General features: G+C 37.0%; 2 protein-coding genes across 4 annotated transcripts in view; both read left to right on the top strand.

The window, feature by feature from the left end:
- The first annotated feature begins 18 nt into the window (after positions 1-18).
- On the top strand, positions 19-16,220 carry LOC109032601 (armadillo segment polarity protein-like). 3 transcript variants are annotated; one of them, XM_072300849.1, is made up of 11 exons: positions 19-231; positions 1,890-1,928; positions 3,073-3,258; positions 4,326-4,526; positions 5,576-5,766; positions 6,949-7,098; positions 8,329-8,483; positions 9,755-10,056; positions 10,957-11,312; positions 12,201-12,458; positions 12,798-16,220. In XM_072300849.1, exons 2-11 carry the CDS (start codon positions 1,910-1,912, stop codon positions 12,927-12,929), a joined length of 1,950 nt encoding a protein of 649 aa, XP_072156950.1. In that variant the 5' UTR covers positions 19-231; positions 1,890-1,909; the 3' UTR covers positions 12,930-16,220. The 3 variants fall into 3 exon arrangements, with proteins under 3 accessions (XP_072156950.1, XP_072156952.1, XP_072156951.1); XM_072300850.1 differs by lacking the exon at positions 19-231 and adding an exon at positions 944-962; XM_072300851.1 differs by lacking the exon at positions 4,326-4,526 and having other exon boundaries at positions 21-231.
- A 960-nt stretch (positions 16,221-17,180) lies between these two features.
- The window catches only part of LOC109032450 (glutamate receptor ionotropic, kainate 3), a 72,050-nt gene continuing 67,529 nt past the window's right edge, over positions 17,181-21,701 (top strand). Inside the window, exons 1-3 of the mRNA XM_072300848.1 lie at positions 17,181-17,543; positions 17,837-17,992; positions 19,549-19,733. Coding sequence (XP_072156949.1) covers positions 17,462-17,543; positions 17,837-17,992; positions 19,549-19,733 — 423 coding nt within the window. The 5' untranslated portion in view covers positions 17,181-17,461. The remainder of the gene's footprint in view (positions 17,544-17,836; positions 17,993-19,548; positions 19,734-21,701) is intronic.

Genomic DNA, 21,701 nt, shown 5'->3' with positions numbered 1-21,701 from the left:
TGAAGAGGGTACGAAATGCGATATTTTTGCCTCTCTACAGTTTTCAACCAAATAGTTTGCGTTTTGGCTTTATTTGTTGTGTTCCCATAATCAAAATCTTTCAACCAGATTCCATGTGATGAGTGAAATACTTTGTGCCATTAAGTACTGAACTTCTTGTGAGTGGATTTTATTTGATTTTCGTCAGTGTTGAGGACAGAATCCAATAATTCAACCAAAACCGAATCTCATGTATGTATTTCTATGATCTCATCCACTTGTCTGCCATTCTCATTTGACTGGCAGCCTTTTACCAGTCAAAAGTTCTAAATATCTTCACTTGAAACCATTAAAGCCAGAACTCGCGGCGGTCTCTCTTAGGGCCGTTCCTGTCAAATCGGGTCTCAACTGCTAGTTGACGAACTACCAGTTAAAGGTAACTTCCAGTTCGACCTGAAGGAGAGTCTTGTCACTGATTTTCAACCTCTAGTTACTGAACAAAGACTACTTGCCAAATAGTGCATTAACATGATTTGTTCCCTCATATCCTTCATCAGGTTGTTTCTAATGTCTGGGAACCCTTGCCGAAAATTCAATTAGCAGTTGAACGAGAGGACAGAACAACCCCTGCAAAGAGGAGGGTGCGGGTGGCGGGGTCCGCAAACCGAGCCCAGGTAGTTAAATCAGGCTCTTTGTGAACCAGTGAAACGCGAAGAACCGGAACGAATGTTTTGTCTGAAGTCCTAGTTGAATCCTAACAGGCAGAAAAAGCACCAGTTGAAAATCAGCCCGTTAACAGCCTCTCAACCAGTAGTTGTAAATTGACAAGACACACCAACCTCTAGTTGAACCTTAACAGACAGTCAACTACTAGTTGAATGATTTGACAGGAACGGCCCTTACATGATTAGGTCGTAAGACAATATATACATAACCATCGCCTCCGTTCCAACAGTAAACTGGTTACAGTCAAAAAGTGCTGAGTAGGTATCCAACTTAATTCAATACGACAGTCTTAACATTTGAATCATTCCGTATCGATGCACTTCTTAAGCTGGTTCTGTCCAAATAATCTCTAGTATGTGTCTCAAACCCAGATAGGCGATTCTAAGACACATCTTAGTGTTCACAAGTAAAGTATGATGAGAGTACACAGGTGAATGTAGGCTACAGGTGAATTACATTTTGAAATCAGGTGTATGTCTGGTAGTCAAGATAAGACTAAGGTAGACTGGAGCAATCAGGTTGGTCAGCTGTGTTTAACAGATGACTGGTAACTGCATTGTAAGTTCTTCATCAGACTGAATATCTGATCAGTTATCAGCTAGCAAGGAGGTGCCTTTAGCCAATGAATTATTCGTCCGATGAAGGACTCGCGTCGTAGTTACAGGTCGCAATCTTATATCTCCCCTACTTCAGTCTATACTCACCTACCAGACAAGCACATAATCTCATTAGACGGCCTGCTGTTGTAGTGTTGTCCTTCTGTTTTTATAACTTGCACTCCTTCAGATGCCATTACCACAAGATAGATTGTGAAACTGTGTGTTAGGTTCATGGTCTGTGAGCTGGGTACTTTGCTTGGAGGGAGTAAACTTCTTTAAAACTAATCCTCCACCAAATCAAATTGGTTTCCAAGTAGATTCTGTTGCATAACATGGTAAAATTCGCCCAGGATGCCAATATCTGTTTCCTCTCAGTAGGTACAAGCTTTGAAAATTTATTTATTTTCCTCCTACATAGGTCTGAAAGATGCGGTGTTCAAACTTCAAACATCAGTGTTTATTGTTAACCATTCACAATGCACTGTACTTTAAAAATGTTACTATTTTAGCCCCAAATTAATTCATTGTAGTTAATTTATGTCGTTTATAGTTCTAATAGTTTATTACTTACTTTTCTGTTTCCAGTTCCAGCGCACTTCATCACCATGATGCCGAACCGGCCAAGTAAGTTTTATTTTTTTCAATCTCAAGTCATACTTATTAAAAATTTAATTTTGCTGTTTTGTGGTGTTTCTTCAGAAAAATTTCCTGGGTTTTCACTGTTACTATCGATCGGAAATAGCACAGACACCTTTTCTTCTAGCGGTAGTCTTATGTTTTCAAGCATCAGAGAAGTTTAGGGTCCCTTGATTTTTGATGGAATTAGCACCAAGGCGTTCTTAAAAATTACAGTTCTCCAAAATTTCCCAATAATCTATCATGATAGTTTTTTGGATAATTTTTGTTGTTTTTTTTCACTTCAAATATCTCATGAGAGATAATCTTGCGCTTTACCGTCCCTAAAGTCCCATCCCCCTTCCATCCGCAATCAAGTCTGCCCGAAAACAATCATTGTTTGAAACCATTAAACTTGGTCCATCTGGCCAGGGATCGAACCTGGGACCTCCGGATCATAGAGCAAGCGCTTCAATCACTACACCACAGGAGGCAGACAGTAATCTACATGTACTTTTATTTTTATTTGATTTATTTACCTTTTTTTTTTGCACTGAAAGTCATTAAAGTTACATCAATATCCCAACTCTGATCCTCAAAGGGGTAGGTACATAATTTCATAAGCTAACTTATCTAGGTACTTACGTATGCACTTCTGTAATGAAAAATACAATCCTTCTAAAAACTTTTAGTACGTTTTTATAAACAGAGTCAGATAAATTTTTTTAGATTATTTAAATGTTTTTTTAAAAAAAGGGAGACAGAAGATAGCAACGATCTTAAAAATGTAAGAAAAACACTGATTTATTTTAGCATGTCCTCCTGACTGCTATGTATTAAAAAATGTGCACTGTATACATGCTTGCGTTATCCTCTAAAAGATAAAGAGTACATAAAGTTCTAAAACGCTTACCGTTTGCCCCAATTTTGTGTTTTTGCCTCAAGGTGTTTGTCCAATTTTATGACATAATGTCTGATTTCCAAGAAAATGTGTAATTTCCCCCTCTTTTCCAAAATATTGAGCAAAAATAATTTTTAAAGAAATCATGTTCTACAAATGCTTCATTTTCCAAAAATTGTCTCATTTTCACCTCTGTTAAAGATTTTCCCCTTGTGTTTAGCTTAACTAACCGTTTTGTCCACTTATTTTTAGTGTATCAGGCTGGTAGAGACCCAGTCAAAGAAGAGCAGACCCTAATGTGGGCGCAAAACACCTACCTGAATGTTGAATCTGGGATCCATTCAGGAACAACAACTCAAGCCTCCTCGGTCATTGCTGGTAAAGAGATGGACACAGACCAACTCATGTTCGACTTAGATCATGAGTTCAATCAAGAAGGTAATCTCCAAAATGTTTCGTTACTACTGTTTTCTCCTGTAGTTTTCATCAAGGCTTTTGGGGAAAAGCAATGAAATTTTAATTTGGCAGAAAATCCAATGAAAAACTGAGAGTATTTTTATGAAAACTCAAATTAATGGGCCTGTTGCAAACTTTTGCTGGAGCAAAACTAAGAGTTGCTTCTTATAGATAATGCCTCAAAAATCACAATGAGCGCATCGGCAAAGTCTGAAATTCACTCATAACTTCACAATCTGCGCAAAAAATTTTCATTTTTTCAAGCTTCCTCCTTCAGAAAAGATACTTGCAGCACAGGTAATCATTTCGTCAGAGGAGTCGTTTCCAAGCGGGAAGCTAAAAAAACCGCAAATTTCTTACGCAGATTGTGAAGTTATGAGTGCATTTCAGACTTTGTCGATGCGCTCATCGTGATTTTTGAGGCATTATTTATAGGAAAAACTTTTATTTTTGCTCTACTCAGCGAAAGTTTGCAGCAGGCCCATTTGTCAAGCAACTACCATGAATAAGAATTGTAAGAGACTCGAATTACATTGTCAAGGCATGATGTACACTCAATCAGAAGCCAGAATTTAGTCGAGTGATTTTTCCAGAGACATTTGCTGGTCATTATGGTTTTTCACCATCTGAAACACTTGAATGTTTTTGAAGATGCGTTTTGTTAACGATACCTTCGATGTCTTATTTGATGCATTGATGATGTCATAAGTTAGATTAATTATTCTGATCAGAGCAATAAAAGTACAAGGGATGTCTCATAAATCTTGACAAATACATGTTTAAAAGTCTAAGGTACGAAATCTGGCACGCTTTTTAACTTCAAACTAAAAAAAATGCTTACTTCTGAAAATGAGTCTAAAAAATTATCTACAACATCTGATCTAATCTTTGTAATGTATAGTATGTCAGTTGGACCACAACCTTACACTGTGATAGATCACCTCAAGTCAACGAAATAGCTCCAAAAGAATAACAGCAAATAAAAGCCACACATATAGAACCACATCTGATAAGGGAAAGTGCATGTAATAAGTTCATGTTATTTGCAGTGTTTCCGAGCCAACCAACCAAGGAAGAGCAGACGCAAATGTGGGCGCAAAATTCCTACATGGTAGACTCGGGAATCCACTCAGGAGCGGCAACGCAGGCTCCATCCGTCGCAGCTGGAAAGGAAGGAGTCGACAATGATCAGCTTATGTTTGATCTTGATCTTGGGTTCACCCAAGACTTCACTCAGGATCAAGTCAATGGTAATTATTATTGCTTGAGTAATGCCTTCTGGCCAATTAATATAGTCATCCCTGATATCCTATCACAAGATGAACATTTTGAATCATCAGTTCAGCAATTAGGGGTCTACGTGTCGTTCCCTAATGCAGAATGAAAGTTGTTCGATTGTGCAAAAACTATTTACTTATTGCGAGGTCATTCCGAAGAGACAAGAAGTATTTTGGAAGTTTTATTTTTCTCAGTTTCTAGTAAATGCTCCCCTAATACAAAATCCATTATTCACCAAAAATTGATAATTTGGCCTCTAGTTTCTCATTGCATGAAGGTATGCAATTTTCAAAAATTGCTGAGATCCAGAAGCACTTTTTGTTTGAAAATGTTTCACAATTTTGCCTTTTAATAAGTGCAGTATACCGGACTCAATCTCTTTGTGAAAAATGAATGGTTCTCCATGGTTTAATGATGAAAATATTCCACAAAATGAACTAGACCACATTTTGTAATTAGGAACTACTATTTCTGGCTTAGTTTAGAAAAAACGTACATACCTTTTGTTTCTCTATGTACTTAGATGTTTTTACGATTAAGCCAGAATTTTTAGTCCCTAATCGTGGAATAAAGTCCAATTCATAGTTTTCAAGAAAGGAAGAATCTGCTTGTTAAGACTTGAAACATTTTAAACTAAAATTTATGTAAGAATATGTCGTCACCTTCCAGCCCAAGTATCACAAGTGCCATGCGACGTTTCAAAATTTCCGCCACTATTTTATTTTTTTATGGAGAAATTGTTCAATGAAGCTGTCTGAAAATCTCACTGAATTTTCTTTGTGCTGCCGATAAAATTCAGGAAAATTTTCCAACAGATTCAACCAACAATTTCTCTGCTAAAAAATAAAATGGTGGCGGAACTTTTGAAACATCGCATGATGCTTGTGATACTTTGGCCAGAAGGTGATGATGTGTCAATCCACTCTTTTCAATTGAAATATCATCAGCTGGAATTAAGTCATTGTGATTTTACTCAATAATTAAGATTTCAATTTTTTCCTAATTCGATTGAAATTTTTAGAAGTAAAACAACAGCTGAGTCAAACTGGCGGACAGCAGGTCAGAGGGGCCATGTTCCCTGAAACTTTGGAAGAAGGAATGCAGATTCCTTCCACGCAAATGGATCAAACGCGCCCAGCACCAGTTGAACACTCAGTTGGACCATCCCAAATGCTCAAGCATGCAATGAACAGCTTGATGAACAGTTATCAGGTATAGTTTGTCAGAGTGCATGTTATGTTTCGTTCACTAAATATTTTTGAACTTTCATCTCATGTCCTTTAATGAAAATGCAGCATCTGAGAACTTGATGTAACAGAGTTTCCCTCCAGCTAAAAAATTCTCCAGGTGTACGATGCCTCGCAAAGTCCTCAATTTTAGGTTCTCAAATCCTTTCAAGTTTTTGAGTTCTTGAACATTCGTTATTACCAATTGTTACCCTTTGAATATTTACCAATTTAACTGCAATGCTGAAATATACTTTAAAGTCCTAGAATTTTACAATATCTGCTTTAATCCATGACCTCTCCAAAAATTCATAATGTTATCTCTTTTTTTCGCAAAGAAAACATTTAGACTATCAAATAATGTGATATGTACATCATATGTATCAATGACTCAAGTCGATAAGTGCATATCTCAGATTACATCGTCGTAAGTCTACGCTCATGTTTTATTTTTTTAAAGGAATAACCAATGTATAGTTTCAACTGAAATTTGATATGACACTTCTCCACTCCTACGGAAAAATTACACAAAATTACAAAGAAGTATTTTGATTAGTTTTTTTATTGGTATATGGTTTTATAAAACCATTATTTGAGATTATTTAATATTGTATGTATCTTTCATACACGCTTCCTCTGACACAGGTTACAGAAAATTAAGTTGTAGGAAAAGGAAATCATTCCCAAGGTGCCTAATGTTTAAATTTTTTCAGCAAGTCCTTGAAAGTTGTCTATCATATCATATTAGATAAGGACATGCTGTCAAGGATTCGTTATCCTAGAAAAATAACCTATCTTCATATTATTTTTCCACTAATTGATGTATGTAGTTATTTTGATTCAGGTAAATTAAATTTAACAGAATTTGACTAATTTTAACTCAACTAGAATATGTTAAAACAAAGCAAAAAAGAAGCCCATCTTGTTAAATTGGAACCCATGAAAATGATCCTGAGTCTCACCAATCCCTATCATTCCTTATGAAAATGGCTTTGAAACCTCTATTGACATCCATAGAACATTAATAACAAGATTTTTGAAAGAAAGAATATACAGTCTCTGAAAGTGGAGGAAAAAAGAAGAATATTTGTAGTGATTTGATTTGGTTTCTTCCGCATATCCAATTGTATTATCATCCTCACCAAGCTATGCTGTTTTTTGTCCTCAGGATGACGCTGACGTAGCTACCCGTGCAATTCCTGAACTGACTAAGCTTTTGAATGATGAAGATCATGTTGTCGTTTCTCAGGCAGCTATCATGGTGCACCAGCTAACCAAGTCAGAAGCTTCAAAACATTCCGTCATGAATAATCCTCAGGTAGCTTCAGCTTTCAATATTTATTCATCACATAGAATTTCTCCGAAATGAAATTAGACATTAGCAAATAAACGCCAAGTTTTTTACGCTCAATACCAATTGAAATTTTGCCCTCAGGTAAACCTAATGATTGCAGGGTTGCCAGCAGTATGGAAAATTGGGAAAGTCAGGGAATTTACGGGGACTGGGAAAAGTCAGAGAATTTGCACAAAAAGTCAAGTAATTTAATGCGTTCGGCGTTTAGCAGAAGAGAGTGTAATTTAAAGGGGAAAAATTAAAGTGGAAATTGTATTCAAGTGTCCGGAAAGTCAAGGAATTCAAACATGTTGGAGTGGGGGAAAAGCAAAAATACTTGGGGGAAGTCAGAGAATTTGAAGATGAAGAAATTATGGCGACCTTGGATTGATATCATCCACAGCGGCAGTGGGCAAAATGGTTTCTTTTCTACAGCTTTAACGATCAGTGATGCACTCATGCACTGATTACTGGTGATGCTTGCAGGGTTACCACAGTCAGAGAATGCTGGGAAAACAGGCAAAGTTCAGGGAATTTTAAAGTCAGGAAAAATCGGGAAATGTCAGGGAAAAATTGTTTTGTCTACCTTATCCGCTTTTTAGAATGAGTTTGACATTCCAAACAATAGATTATGCATGAAAACTATTTCATATGATGTCTTTTTTACCATCTGCATTTTCTTCAATCATCAGAAAATTTTACCTAAATGTGGCAGGAAAATGCCAAGAAATATCATTCTCCAAATTCTGTGGCAACCTTGACAGTTGAATGTAAGGTAGAAGGAACCATGATATGTTTAGTATGAAATTAATGCATAAGTTTGAAATATCATACCATTGTACCGTAGTTAAAATATACTATATCATAATTTGAAATTTATACATAATATATTCAGCCAATAGAGCAAGAAAATCTAAGAAGTTTTCTAAAAATAATGTTAACCAGTTTTCCAAAAAAAAAAAAAAAAATGGAGTATGACATGAAGCTTGAAATATTGCAGATGAAGATACGCATTGTCGTTTTTTCAAATTCAGATTAGGAATAGATATTTAAACCATGAAAAGGTATATTCAGGATGTGGGAGTTAGTTTATTTGAGATTCTCTCTACAGTTTTCTGTCAGTTTCAAAGTTCCTTTTATCTATTTATTTATAATCATCTTAGTGTTAAATTTTTTGTGCTTTACTAAGATTATGTCACGATTTTCCCTTTTCAGATGGTGACAGCCCTTGTCCGAGCTGTATCCAACTCAAATGATTACGAAACCACCAAAGTTGCAGTTGGCGCTCTGCACAATCTGTCTCAACACCGCCAGGGTCTCTCAGCCATTTTTAAGAGTGGAGGGATCCCTGTGTTAGTCAAACTGTTGAGGTTTGTATATCAATTAATCTTTGTTAGTTTTTCCTTAATGCCTTGTCTCCATGGGACGTTTCATGTGATTTGTTCCAAGGAAAAATTTCACTTGCAAAGTTGGGAAAAATCTCACTTGCGAAGTTGGGAAAAATATTGAGGTAGTCAACACTTATGACAGTACCAAGCTGAGTCCTTGTGGGCTTCCAAGAGCAACCTAGGGAGAAGAAGAAGAAATTTTTAAACAGGAAAGAAGCCCAGGGATTTCATTCCTGCGATTTGAATTTTGGACAAATCCCATGAAACGTCCCTTATGGACAAGGTGTAAGCAAAGCAATGTAAGTTCTGATTCATCTCCTTTTGGCCACAACAGAAAGTCATCTCATCATTCCAAAATACGTAGTGTTGAGATCACTTGATCCATCAATAAATCATGGATAAAAAGAGAATGCTCATTGTAGATTGTTTCTTTTTTCTTTTCTTTTATTCAGAAATTTTATTTCCTTTTTTGGACGCTATTTTCATCACCCTCTTCTCTCTCATTGCTCTTCTTATACTTAAAAATAGTGGTTCAGTTCTCATAATATTTATTAACAATCACTCGAGAGTATTCTGCGCAGTATTTGAATATCTAGGAACTCCACAATTCTGTGAAGATTACTACTTGAGATGGAAACAAAATCCTGAAAATTGCGCTGTTGTAAGACCACATAACCTCTAAATGCATCTGCACTAGGCCTAGATCAGCGAGCTGATCGTTGTAATTGATAGACAAAACGAAACAAAGAAGACATATGGAGTATAAAGTGATCCTGATGGTTAAAATGGGCGGCTCTCATAGACTCAGGGAGAAAATAATGGACTAACTTTAGGGTCCCTCGTGGGTTGCTGTTAGTCTGTTACCTACCTCCTTTGTCCATTGCAACCCATTTATTGGATCCCTCCATATCCTGTATGTCTTCTTTGTCTATCAATTTCAACAATCAGCCCACAGATGTACATTCAGGCAGGGTGATGAATATGTACTTAGGTAGGAGTCACTTCAGCCACTGAAGTGAGCAAGATTTTTTCCTGTTCAAAACAGGATTTAATTCTCAAAAATTCTGAAAGATATTTTGATTCAATGAGGAACAGAATAACATGTGCAGCTTTGTTCCCTTTGGACTCCTGGGAAATAAATCAATACAGTAATGTATTTCATTCGGAAAATTCACTTAAAAAATATATTGCATTCATTGGATCTTGTGAGTCATCACTTCACGTGTTAGTAATTGAATTTCCCACTATTGCAGCGCTCCAGTAGAAAGTGTGCTGTTCTATGCCATCACAACCATTCACAACTTGCTTTTGCATCAAGAAGGATCAAAAATGGGTGTGCGACTCGCGGGTGGCATTCAGAAGATGGTCGCGCTCCTACAGCGGAACAATGTCAAGTTTTTGGCCATAGTCACGAATTGTTTGCAAATTCTAGCATGCGGGAATCAGGAAAGCAAGCTTATTATCTTTGCCTCAGGAGGACCCATCGAGTTGGTTCGGATAATGAGAAGTTACGACTATGAGAAGCTGCTTTGGATGACCTCTCGTGTATTGAAAGGTAAGAAATCATAAGAATAAATAACTTTAAATTTCGCATCGTCTGTGAGTGAATTTTTGTCAGGTCTTGGAAGAAGATAAATCCCATTATTTGGATTGTACTAGCCTAGCAATTAATATGCCAAAATTTTCCCTCTTTTTCAGTCCAATTCTTTTCTATTTTAATGTACTTACACGGTCGCCAGCAGTCTGGAAAACTGGTAAAATCGTTGAAAGTAAGGGAATTTGTGATTACTAAGAAAAGTCAGGGAATTCTTGGGGAATGCCAAGGATTTTCTGAAACATCTACTAATTACGAAAACATTCTGATCTTCCAACTTCGTACCCTTCTTGTCATTTTTAAGGCTTGTCATCTGTTAACCTGCTACTGAATGCCTTTATCCAACACTTGATCTTTAAATGAGGAAATTTTATCCGAAGTTTAGTGAAAAATAGCGCATTTCAAGAGAAAAAAAAGAAGGTGGAAATTTTGTTCCAGGTCAGGGAATTAGAATATTTTGGAGTCCAAGCAAAATAGTCAGGAAAAGTCAGGGAATTTGAAGATGAAAAAATTATGGCAACCTTGATTTATCGGAAGAGAAATCTCTGCAAAGTTTAAAATTTTCTAATGATTTCCTCCTGGAAATAGGTCCTGGAACAAGTTACCATCTCATCTCGCTAACTCCTCTCTTGTATTTTCTCAGTTTAAAAATTTTTTTAAAAGGGAAGGTGCTGAAATACTATGAAAATGTATTATATAGTACTTAGTTTTCTATTTTATCTTTACCTCTTACTTGTTGTTATTTTGTTTGTCTTCATTTAAGCTTTGTTTTTGTGCTATCTTATGTATTGTTCTCTTTTGTTTGGGCTTTAGCCCATTATGTGATAAATAAATAAATAAATTTCCCTGGCTTTGTTTCAGTTTTGTCTGTGTGTCCAACCAACAAACCGGCAATTGTGGAAGCTGGAGGCATGCAGGCTTTATCCATGCATCTCGGGCATCCCAGCATGAGGGTGGTCCAGGATTGTCTGTGGACACTACGGAATCTGTCAGACGCTGCCACAAATGTTGATGGCTTGCACGGGCTTCTCCAATCCCTTGTGCATCTCGTCGACAGCGATGATGTCAATGTTGTTACTTGTGCCGCTGGGATCCTGTCGAATCTTACCTGTAACAATCAGCGCAATAAGATGACTGTTTGTCAAGTTGGAGGAGTAGAGGCTCTAGTCCAAACAATCATGAATGCTGGGGACTGTGAAGATATCATTGACCCAGCGGTAAATTGATACAATTTTCTATTCTTAGTTGGTGCTGCCACCTATGTAAGAGGCTGCTGAGCCTTGTAATCTTTTGTTGCTGCAGCCCTTAGGTTGTAGTCCGTGGAAATTTCAGTAGCTTCTAAGCTTTTTTTTTCGGAGTTTGTGAGGAAGATCTGCTAAAAAATTGTGTCAAATCTCAGCCACAGCTGCAAATGTTTGTTCTATGAAATTTTCTTTTAGTCGGCTGAGGTGTAAAGTAAGCCAAAAAGTGCTTAAATTTTACAAGATAAAAGTGCGTGTTTTATTATTAGGGCATTTTTAGTTTACAATTTCTTTGATCTTGCTTTAAGAATCTTGCGGTATGAAATGATACACACCTGTACTGACTTGCAAGTAATCACTTGGCAAAGCTCATCAGTATTGATAAACCTTTTTCAGTTCTCTACCATGTTCTCTGTAGGTTTTGATATGAAAAACTTACTTGAGTTTTAATTTTTAACTCATTTTACTACTCATTTCAACAGTCCTGAATAATTCTGTCCTTCTTTTCTTGTCGTCTTCTTTAGTTCAGTTGTCAAACTTAATGAAATTCAAAGTTCGTTCAACACATATCTATTAAGTTATCTCGGAAAAATAAATGTCAAGCCGTCTCCAGTCTATGAAGATTAGAGCAGAGTTTTATTCATAGAAGAGATCAAGTGCTCATAGGTTAACATGTATTCTTCAGGAGACTTCTTTCAACTAATCAACCTGATAACCTATATTTTGAAGAAAAAAAATGCTCTGTGGTTTGTGAAAGTCAACCCATTTCATATCTCCGCTACTAAAGACCCACCTTAAATTTAGATTTTTGATATTAGAATTTCAATGGAGCTGTTATAGCAGATAATCTTTTCTTTTCACTAGATTTGTGCTTTACGGCATCTAACCTGCCGCCATGCAGATTGTGAGCTGGCCCAAAATGCTGTCCGCATGAACTATGGTATACCTGTCATAGTCAAGTTGTTGGAGCCAACTTCTAGTTGGTCATTGGTGAAAGCCGTTGTTGGACTGATTCGCAACTTAGCTCTCTGCCCAGCAAACCATGCAGCCCTTAAAGAGCATGGAACGCTGCAACAGTTGGCTCAGCTCCTCGTCCGTGCGCTAGAAGATAACCGTTATAGTGTAAGTTCTTATTTTAATCAAATATATTTGCCTGTATGTAAACGCCACTTTTTGCAGCGATAAATTGCTGGAAATCATCTTAGGGAGACAAGAACTTGCAAAACTCTCAGGACAATAGACAACTAATGAGAGTTAAAACTATGAAATGTCCTTTAAGTGTGCACCTGGAGGCAACTAACTTTTCGTCGCACAGATCATTAGTTGGTTCAAAATTCCCTCCTCATGAGCCAAGGTATTTGCGTCTTAGTCAAGTTTAACAATTAAAGTTGAGGATCTAATGTTTATCCCCTTTTTAACATGTCATATAAGTTTTTGTGATCTTTTTTTTCTTTTTTTCAGAGAGCTGAAATCGAAAATGTACAACGCACTGCTGCAGGAATTCTCTGTGACCTTACGACTGACAATGATGGTGCTGAAATGATCGAGCAGGAAGATGCCTCTGCTCTCCTTACCGAGTTGCTCCATTCATAATGGACCCCTAGATTGAGTACGAAATTAAACACCGCAAAATATGTTATCTTATCAAGATTTCATGAAGAACTTAATGGAACATGAACCATTTCCTAGTGCCACCCAAAAGTAAGAGACAAGCATTCTCCATGTACATCAATTCAAACTTCCTGCCCACTGGAAAAAAAGAGTTTACTTGAGTCAAATTAATCAAAAAATTAATATCAGCATATTTACGAGAAGAGACTTTTTTCCTTGTAGTGAATTAGTCTAGACAAATGTATGAGCTCTGTGATTTATAAAACAATCAAACGGTGACTAAATACAATCACTACCTCACAAAGAGGCTCTATATGAGTTAATTTTGGGAATTTTTTTTATGTTCTACTCCCTTTTATGTTCAATGCATGTTCTATGCTCCAATTTGTTCTGTTTGAAATATTCATGAGGAAATGTGTCTTGCGGAAGTCTAATTCTCTATCCTGTCTAATGGTTTACTGAGTTTTTCCTTAAGGTCAATGTCCTTCAAAAACTGAATAATGTGACTCTCAAGTGCCTTTCAAAGTATTAAAAATGTTATATACCTTAGATTAATTATAGGGTAAATTAGTAGAAATCGTTTATATTATTGATAAGTTTGCATAATCCGGTGAAAAAGAAGATGAAATTCCCTTTTGATTTGCATTTTTGTCTTGTGTAGTTATGATTTTGAAGTAAGACTTTTCGATTGCATTTTTTGCAATTATCGATTTGCCTGTTTACTTAGGCATCATTAAGTTATACTTAACATAAGTAATTATCTGTTTTATGATTCCTGAATGTTCAGTGAATTAATTGTTTCAGCATTTACTATACATTACTTTTTAGCAGAAGAAAGAAGTTTGATAACAATTGAACTACATTTTGCGAATTAGTAATTACAATTTTTGGCTCATTCCTTGAAACATTTAAGTGCATAGGGAAACTAATGGTATATACTTCATTTCAAAACTGAGCTCTAATTGTAGTTCCAAAAAGCAAATTGTAGTTCAATTGAGGCACAGGGTGCTAGAAGGACGCCTCTCAGTTTTGGTGTTTTTGGATCTCCATCGCTAATTTATGTCTCAGAGAAGAATCTATCGGGTGATTTTTCCAGAATTTTTTCTGTAGAATATTATAGAATCATGAAAAATATTCTGTCAAAACTTCATGAGTGGCATGCTTTCATTCACTTTCCTGACAGTGTACTTAAGCGGAGAAGCGTTCTTCTTGCACTCAGCACCTCAATTTTCAATTGATCATGGATTTTAGACTCTTTTGTAATCGAATAATTGAGAACCAGCATGAAGCATCAGTATAATTCAACTATAAAATATGAAAAAAGAAAAGATCTAAGTAATAAAAAATTTACCAACAGAAGTTAAATAACATCTCATATGACATGATCATGTTGACTGCCAGTGCTTTTATTTATTTTTTTGCAAATTCTGTGAGTTTTTGTAGGTCATTTTTTTGACTTGCCAGAATGAATATGATGACAAGGCAAATAACTGTTCTAGGAACATTTGCAAGACTTTGATATTTACTTGTTTTATTGTGTTTTTTCCGTTTTGCTGTATGGTCTCTGACAGCGTCCAAATCTAGTGACGTCAAGCAGAGACTCATATTTGGCTTTTACGCAATTGTTTTCAGGCATTACGACTGGTATCAGGCTGTCAAGTTCTTGATGAGTCTGAAAATTTTATTGTATCATAAATTGTTAAGAAAGTGTCAGAAATTCGCTGTTCAACTTTGAAATGAAACTTGTGATTCAGCCAAAATAAGACAGCAATTTTTTATCTATCATTTAGAGACTTCACGTCCTATTTTCGAGAAATCAGAAAATCTTTTACTCAAGAGCGTCAAAAAGTTGAAAGTTTTTGAATCATACAGAAATTTGTCACTCTGGGTGTGATGTTGTAAGAAGCAATTCTGGTATGTTGTAATGATCAAAAATACAGTCGCCGTATCTAGACTTTGTAAAGATCCTAGTAATTAAATTTCACACTTTTTCATTTGACTGCCTGTATATTTTTAGATTTACTGTCTAGAGGTAGGATTTCTGTGAGAATAAAAAAAGGAGCTTCTTTTTCCTGCTGAACGTGAAGAAAATTCAAGAAATTTATACATAATTCTCAAAGAATAACTGCAGGGAGGTATCTCATTATAAACCATTGAAAAATACTCGATTTTTTTCACACCTTAGTTTTAAATCATTTTGTTGGATTGGAAGCTAGAGAATCTGTGATAAATTTTATTCGCAAATTCTGAAAGAAAATATTCCAAGTGTAGTGATACGTTCAAGTGAGTCAAAATCTTATTCAACTTGTAGAACATATTATAGTGTTCCACTTAGATACCAGCCCCATGAAATCAAGAAATCAAATGTTTAGCAATATTAAGGAAATATTGACTGAAGGAAACTGGATTTCTCCCTCAATAATCTTAATAAATCAATCCCCGTGTTAACTCATCTTAAGGTTCTTTTTATGAAATTTTGATCTCAATTACTCATTTCTAAAATTTTATTTGTCAACAGTATTTTTGCATGGAAAGTTTAAGGAAAGGAGACGCTCTTAAAAATAAGGGACAAAATCAGGAGGGTAGTCAGGTCCTCTCTTGAAAAATTACACGTACTGATCCACTTCTAAATTATTTAGAATTTTCTCAGTGTTAATTTTTGTTTCAAGTCTTCATGAGAACTCATGGAACTTTCCCTTGTAAATTATATTCCCCCTCCATCCACATAGACTTTTCATGAGAGGGACAAATTCATGTTTTGACTGTTGTGAGAGCCAAACTTCCCTTATTTTCTGGCAGCCCCCAAGTCCATGGAGGAAGTTCCCTTCGTCAGATGAAATTTACAAAAATATCCTGAATTTTCTTTACGTTCTCAGATATTTTTTTCTGATTTTGTACTTATTTATTGTGTACCTAATACAGTTTTCAAACTTTTCTTTCAAGGAAAAGTTTGGATAAAGCTAGAATGGCATTGGAATGTTTGCCATTACTTCTTTGATGAGGAACTCTTTTACTGTGGATTCATCTTTTGTATTGTGAACCCAACAAGTAATTGAAGGCGATCAAAATTGTGCCAAAATTATGAATGACCGTACCCCTATTTTGGTAAGCAGGTCAGTGCTTCCTGAATGTTTTCGATCTCATTAAACCGGATCTTTCTTCTTCTCATCTAATTTTATCTCGTGCATTTTTTATGATAATTTCATCCTTTCATCTATTGTTAGGTATTTAATTCAATTTTATTTTTTAATAATAAAATATTATTGATAAGTATCTCTGATAGTACTTTTTTGTGAACCTCTCCTGTCTTGAATTGTATCACACAGTACTCAATGCTATATTTCGCTATGGAGTTTTTGATAATGAAAATACCCAAGTAGTATAGAATTAGATTGCAATTAATTTCAATTACATGGTATTGCTATTGTCCTGGAGTGCTGGTTGTTGCATGGGTGGGGTGGGGGATTCAAGAATCAATTGCATGGTAAAAGTAATTTATGTCACTGCCACGGAGTGTTATGTACATAACACAACATACCTATGTTTCCTATCTCGTAATTGAAGGGGCACCACTTACTGAAAATCGCAATGACATTGAAATAAATTGCTATTTTTCTGTTTTATGGAACTCGTTTTATTGATCGCTTAAATTCGGCGAATCGACGGTTTAAGTCCACAACTACGTAACTCGGTTTGAGACGTTGCAGACTCCCGGTCGTATTTCATTTTGTAAGTGGAAAACAATCCAACAGCAATTCTTAAAAACTGCCGTGATTTTTCTTCTCTCTGCGAAGGAAATGCTACGAATAAACCGTCAAGAAATGATGTCAATTTGTTCTCCTCAAAAAAAAAAAAATACGAGCGGCGATTTTCAAATACCGCAAACGAGGTACATGGTTGCGGACTTAAACCGTCGATATCACTGTTCAAGCGCTGATTAATTTTGCATCTTAAATTTTAATTTTATCCCCATATTTTCGTCGGATGACTTTCCAGGCAAAAAAACCAACGTTTGCTAGAGAAATCCTCACCCATGAAACCACAAGCTATTCCTCTATCTCTAAAAATACCTCAACTCACGAGCTAGTCCCCATGCGCATCGATTCCGCGCTGCGTCGCGCACACATTTCTCTATTTTTAAAACCGTGCCCCATCGTAGCCGGTCCATCCTCAAAAACTCACCGCCTCGTTACGTACAGAAATCAGAATTCCCAGCTAAATCTGACTCCGCTGCCTATGCAAACTGTCACTCCTTGGTCCGCCCGAGAAACTGGACCGGTAGTTTGTTGGGACACTAATCGCTAGATTCAACAGCAATGTAAGGGACTGTGTATTTATCCCTCCGGAGACCAGTGTAATATCCCTTAGGAGATGGACGGAAACCCTTCGCGAATCGTTGCTGCGGCTCGTGTGGGTGTGAATGGATCATCTTAAACTTCGGTGAAAGTAGGTGAATAACTAGGTGTCTTCTGCTACACCTCGCGCACCTCTGTTATCAATCGGTGCTCGGAAAAATGACGGTTCAGACTGCTTGGATAAGTGTTTTCCTACAGGTCATCGCTTCCGTTTCGGGGGTACCGGAGGTCATCAATTTAGGTGAGTGACCTAAATTAACCTCCCATTCACTGAACAAAATAGACGGTATATCTTGTACATGTATCATGTTTTTGTTTTGGTAATAGCCAGGTACGAGTATTGAGCGCGCCTGCGCACTAACAGGTTGCGCAAGTGAAATGAAGAATATGATGGATCTGAAATTTTGATGCGTTTCATGAGACTTTAAAATATTTCATTTTTTTAGGGGCCAGAGTATGCAACCTGCACTCGAAAACAATGCTAATGCCAAAAAGGTAGTAGTAGTCTAAATTTATCCTATTTTATGCTTGCAGGGGGACTATTTCATTCTACCGATGAAATTCAAAAAGTTGCATTCAAATGTGCGACCGAGATGGTTCAAAAGGATCCACATCTGCTGCCCAACACGACCATCCTGACACATATGTTGGACGTACCGCGGTATGACAGTTTCCAAGTCCAACTCAAAGGTAGGTATTAACAGCGAACTTTTTCGACGACTTTCGTACGTTTGTACAGCGTTTTTTCTCATAATTGGACCGAGTCCATCAGAAAGAAACCATAAACCCACGTTTTGAAAAAAAATTGAGTTAAGCATGTTTTTGAGTTTTACTAGTCGTATATATTCTCCTGCCAAAAACTCAAGTCGAAAAAAAGAATTAGTCTGTGTTATGAGGGGTTAAAATTTATTTTTTACATTGGGCCTCAGGGCCAGATTTAGGGGGTGGCCACATGGGCCGCGGCCCATGGCGGCAAATTTAGGGGGCGACAAATGTTGTAATTTTTTCATATGTAGGTATCAAGAAACAAATCTGAGTCAGAAAAAGAATTACAAGCGAGATAAGGCGAAAAAATCTCTCATTTCCTGACGGTTAAAGCATAGTAATTCCTAATTTGTTCGTCTTTCGGTGATACAAGAGACAGCGCCTTTCATCAGTCTAGTTGAGAGAGAATCCAAACACGCAAGTTGGCCTGAAGCGGCCGCGAACACATATTAGCGCCTACAAGACTCCATGAATACTTCACGCATTGCGTCAAACGTAATGCGGTCAGCAGCGGTTGGCGTGAAACGCAGAGCGCCTACAAGACCGTAGGGATACTTCACGCATTGCTCCAAACACTGTGCGGTTGGCGTGGTGGCGGTAATTAAAATCATTAAACCACATTCATGTTTACTCTTTCATAATTTGTTCGTTCATTTCTCAAATATGAAAGGCCTTGTCCACACAGGGATAGGTTTACGTGACTTAATTTTCGCGCAAAGTTCCGTGAACTTTTGCTAGTGTTGACAGGGCTTTCACAAAACGTGTGCCCAACACGAGTAAGCGCGTCTTATGCACCCCTCCTCCTCCGGCACGGTCACTTGATGGTTTGTATCGATGTTTCAAAGCGGATGAGAAGGGGCGGCAAAATACAGGCGGCCCATGGGCGGCAAGTCGGTAAAACCGGCCCTGTCGCGGGCCTTATGGAGAAATAAAACTTCAATCCTTTTTTTCTCAGTTTCAACTTTATGTGGGTTGGTTCCTTTCTGTTGAACTCTATCCAATGGTGTATGCTCCCCTCCTTTTTTGACAATCGGAAATGCCATTGGTTTTATGTGACCGGATAGGCGCCAAAATTATTTTCATGCCCTACGCACATCATTTTAAAATCGCGTGGGCTCCACTCATTTTTATTTCATAAATATTTCCTCCTCAAAATTTCACGAGAAAAACGACATCATATTCACAACTGGTATGTCTAGAAGTAAATTTTTTCACGAGATGTAAGTAAGTCTGCAGTCAACATTGGTCAAATCCTCAAATCGCAAAAATGAAAAAGACGTCAGTCGTATAGTCTAATATCCGTTTGATCTGCGTGATAAAAATACTTAAGGTATCTCGTTCAGGAGCTGATTTTTGATTTTCCTGTTGCAAGAAACGTTTTCTACGTAAGATTCTCGAGAGAAATCATGTGATGTCATTCACTAGTCCAGACCGTGTCAAATGACCGGCCTATTTGATTAATTTAATTCAATTTTTTGTAGTGTGCGAGCTGATGGGAAAAGGTATTTCGGCTGTTTTTGGACCACAGACAGGATCTACGTCATCAATCGTGCAATCCCTGTGTGACAACAAAGAAATCCCTCACGTTCAATCTCGATGGGACTACTATCAGCGACGCGGGTCCTGCCTAGTTAATCTTTACCCCCATCCATCTGTGCTCCTCAAGGTATGCAAAAAGAAATAATTCAATAACTCCATATCATGGGTATCCTTTCAATGGAGCCCTTGCAGGCGTGAGGGATTTGCGATTCAAGTACTTTTTCTTGCGTAAAAGTCTGCTAGAAACACGATGGCTTCCTTAGTTTTCTCTACAATCAACTCCGAAGCTCAGAAAAAGCTTTTAAAGTTGAGGCCGTAATGGAAGGGATATCCCACACTACTCTGAGAGTCCAGTCCACCTCCACGTCGAGACAAACTTTCCATGCAAAGATAAGGAGCAAATACATTAGCGGGGTTGCCATGTTTTCAGTTTTGGAATCCCCAAACCAGGAGGTGACCCTGAGCATGTATTTGCTCCCTATCTTTGCATGGAGAGTTTGACTTTATATAGAGGTGGACTCTCAAAGTAGCGTGGGTCCTTTACGGCCTCAATTTTGAGAGCTTTTTTTAAGCTTTGGAGTTGATTTCCGAAAAATCCCTTTGTGAAATCATCGTGCTCCTCGCGAAATTTTACATAGGAATCAGTACTCTAATCAAAATACTCTATGCAGTACTCTAATACAAATTCCTGCCACATGCAAGACTTTACTGAAAAAAATTCTTGAGATATTATTTTGACTCTAAGCGTAGTTTCTTGTCTACAAAATTTGTTGTTGTTTTGTTTTTTTAGTCAAATCTGTGTGGATTCAACTCAACATACTTTTTTTTTGAGTCCAAAAAGCGTCGTTTTTTATCGTTAAGTTTAAGTTAAAGAAACGAAAACAAAACAATTACGTTTCTTTAACTCAAAGAAACCAATTTTTGTCGACAAGTCGCTTTAAAGTCGAAATAATATCCTCCAGAAATTTTTTTTCAGTGCTTTATCATACAATAATCTAACAAAAAATAAGACTTTTAGCGGAAAATGTAAAAACAGCCACTTACTTCGTCTCAATACATTGGGTATGTACCTACTTTTGTATGGTACCTGTTCACTAGGTATTCATTTAAGTATCCACAGCTCGTGGCTTCACGCAACAAAACCGGTTCCATTTAACCATAAATTACAGGTGTTGTCTGGCTAAACCAGAAAAATTGGTGCGGCAAAATGCAAGAAATTTTACACTTTCCCTCCTATATTTATTTCAATTCAGTTTGAGCAATTTTAATGAAGAGTTGGCAAAGGTGAAAAATTTTGAGCCCGCATTCTCAGTAAAATTTGGGAGTGTTGCCATCCTGCGATACTGACCAACATTGAGGCCACTTTACGCTGAGTGAAAGGTAATTCAGTAGCCCGCTACTTACTGAAGATCTAACATTGAGGAAAAATTCTGAGTTTCCATTTTCAGTAAAATTTAGTATACTGGCCGACACCGACGGATGTTGAAGCTGCCTTACACTGAATGACATGAAAATCAGGCGATGTAACCAGTTACATTAATTTGTAAATAACCGTGCACGAAAGCAAATAATAAAATTAAGGCGAATAAGTTGCTTGCCTCAGAAATCGTAGCCACCCTCACAAAAGAGCCTTCTTAAAATTCATGGTTGCGAAATTTCCCCTCGCAAATTGCATTTTTACCAGGCAGGATCTGAATCTTTGGCATTGCTAACTGAAAATTTCACCGATTTTCCTCTGATCTCATGTAAAAATCAGAAAAAATTTAACAAAACTTACGCAGCTGTATAAAATTGAATTGCTTGAGTCAATTTGGCAACCTTGGAATGGAATTACGTTCCTTCATCAGGGAAACTACGAAATTAGAGCACTTCAGCGATATATCGAAATCTTAAGTATTGTCACACTATACCGTTCTGAAACAGGTAGACCAATTATTCATCAAATAGATCGTTTTTTAATTTTTTAGTTTAGAATTTTTCAACTCTGTCGCAACATTTCGTCACGTCATAATCTTTTGACAATCAGAACATGCTCCGAGTAAGTTCCAAAACAAGACTTTAATTGACTGATCTCAACTTATTTTTTGAGGTACCG

This window comes from Bemisia tabaci, chromosome 5 (genome assembly GCF_918797505.1).
Source record: "Bemisia tabaci chromosome 5, PGI_BMITA_v3".
NCBI classification, from domain to species: domain Eukaryota; kingdom Metazoa; phylum Arthropoda; class Insecta; order Hemiptera; family Aleyrodidae; genus Bemisia; species Bemisia tabaci.
Note: the sequence above shows the minus strand (reverse complement) of the source record. Positions and strands in the feature narration are given on the sequence as shown.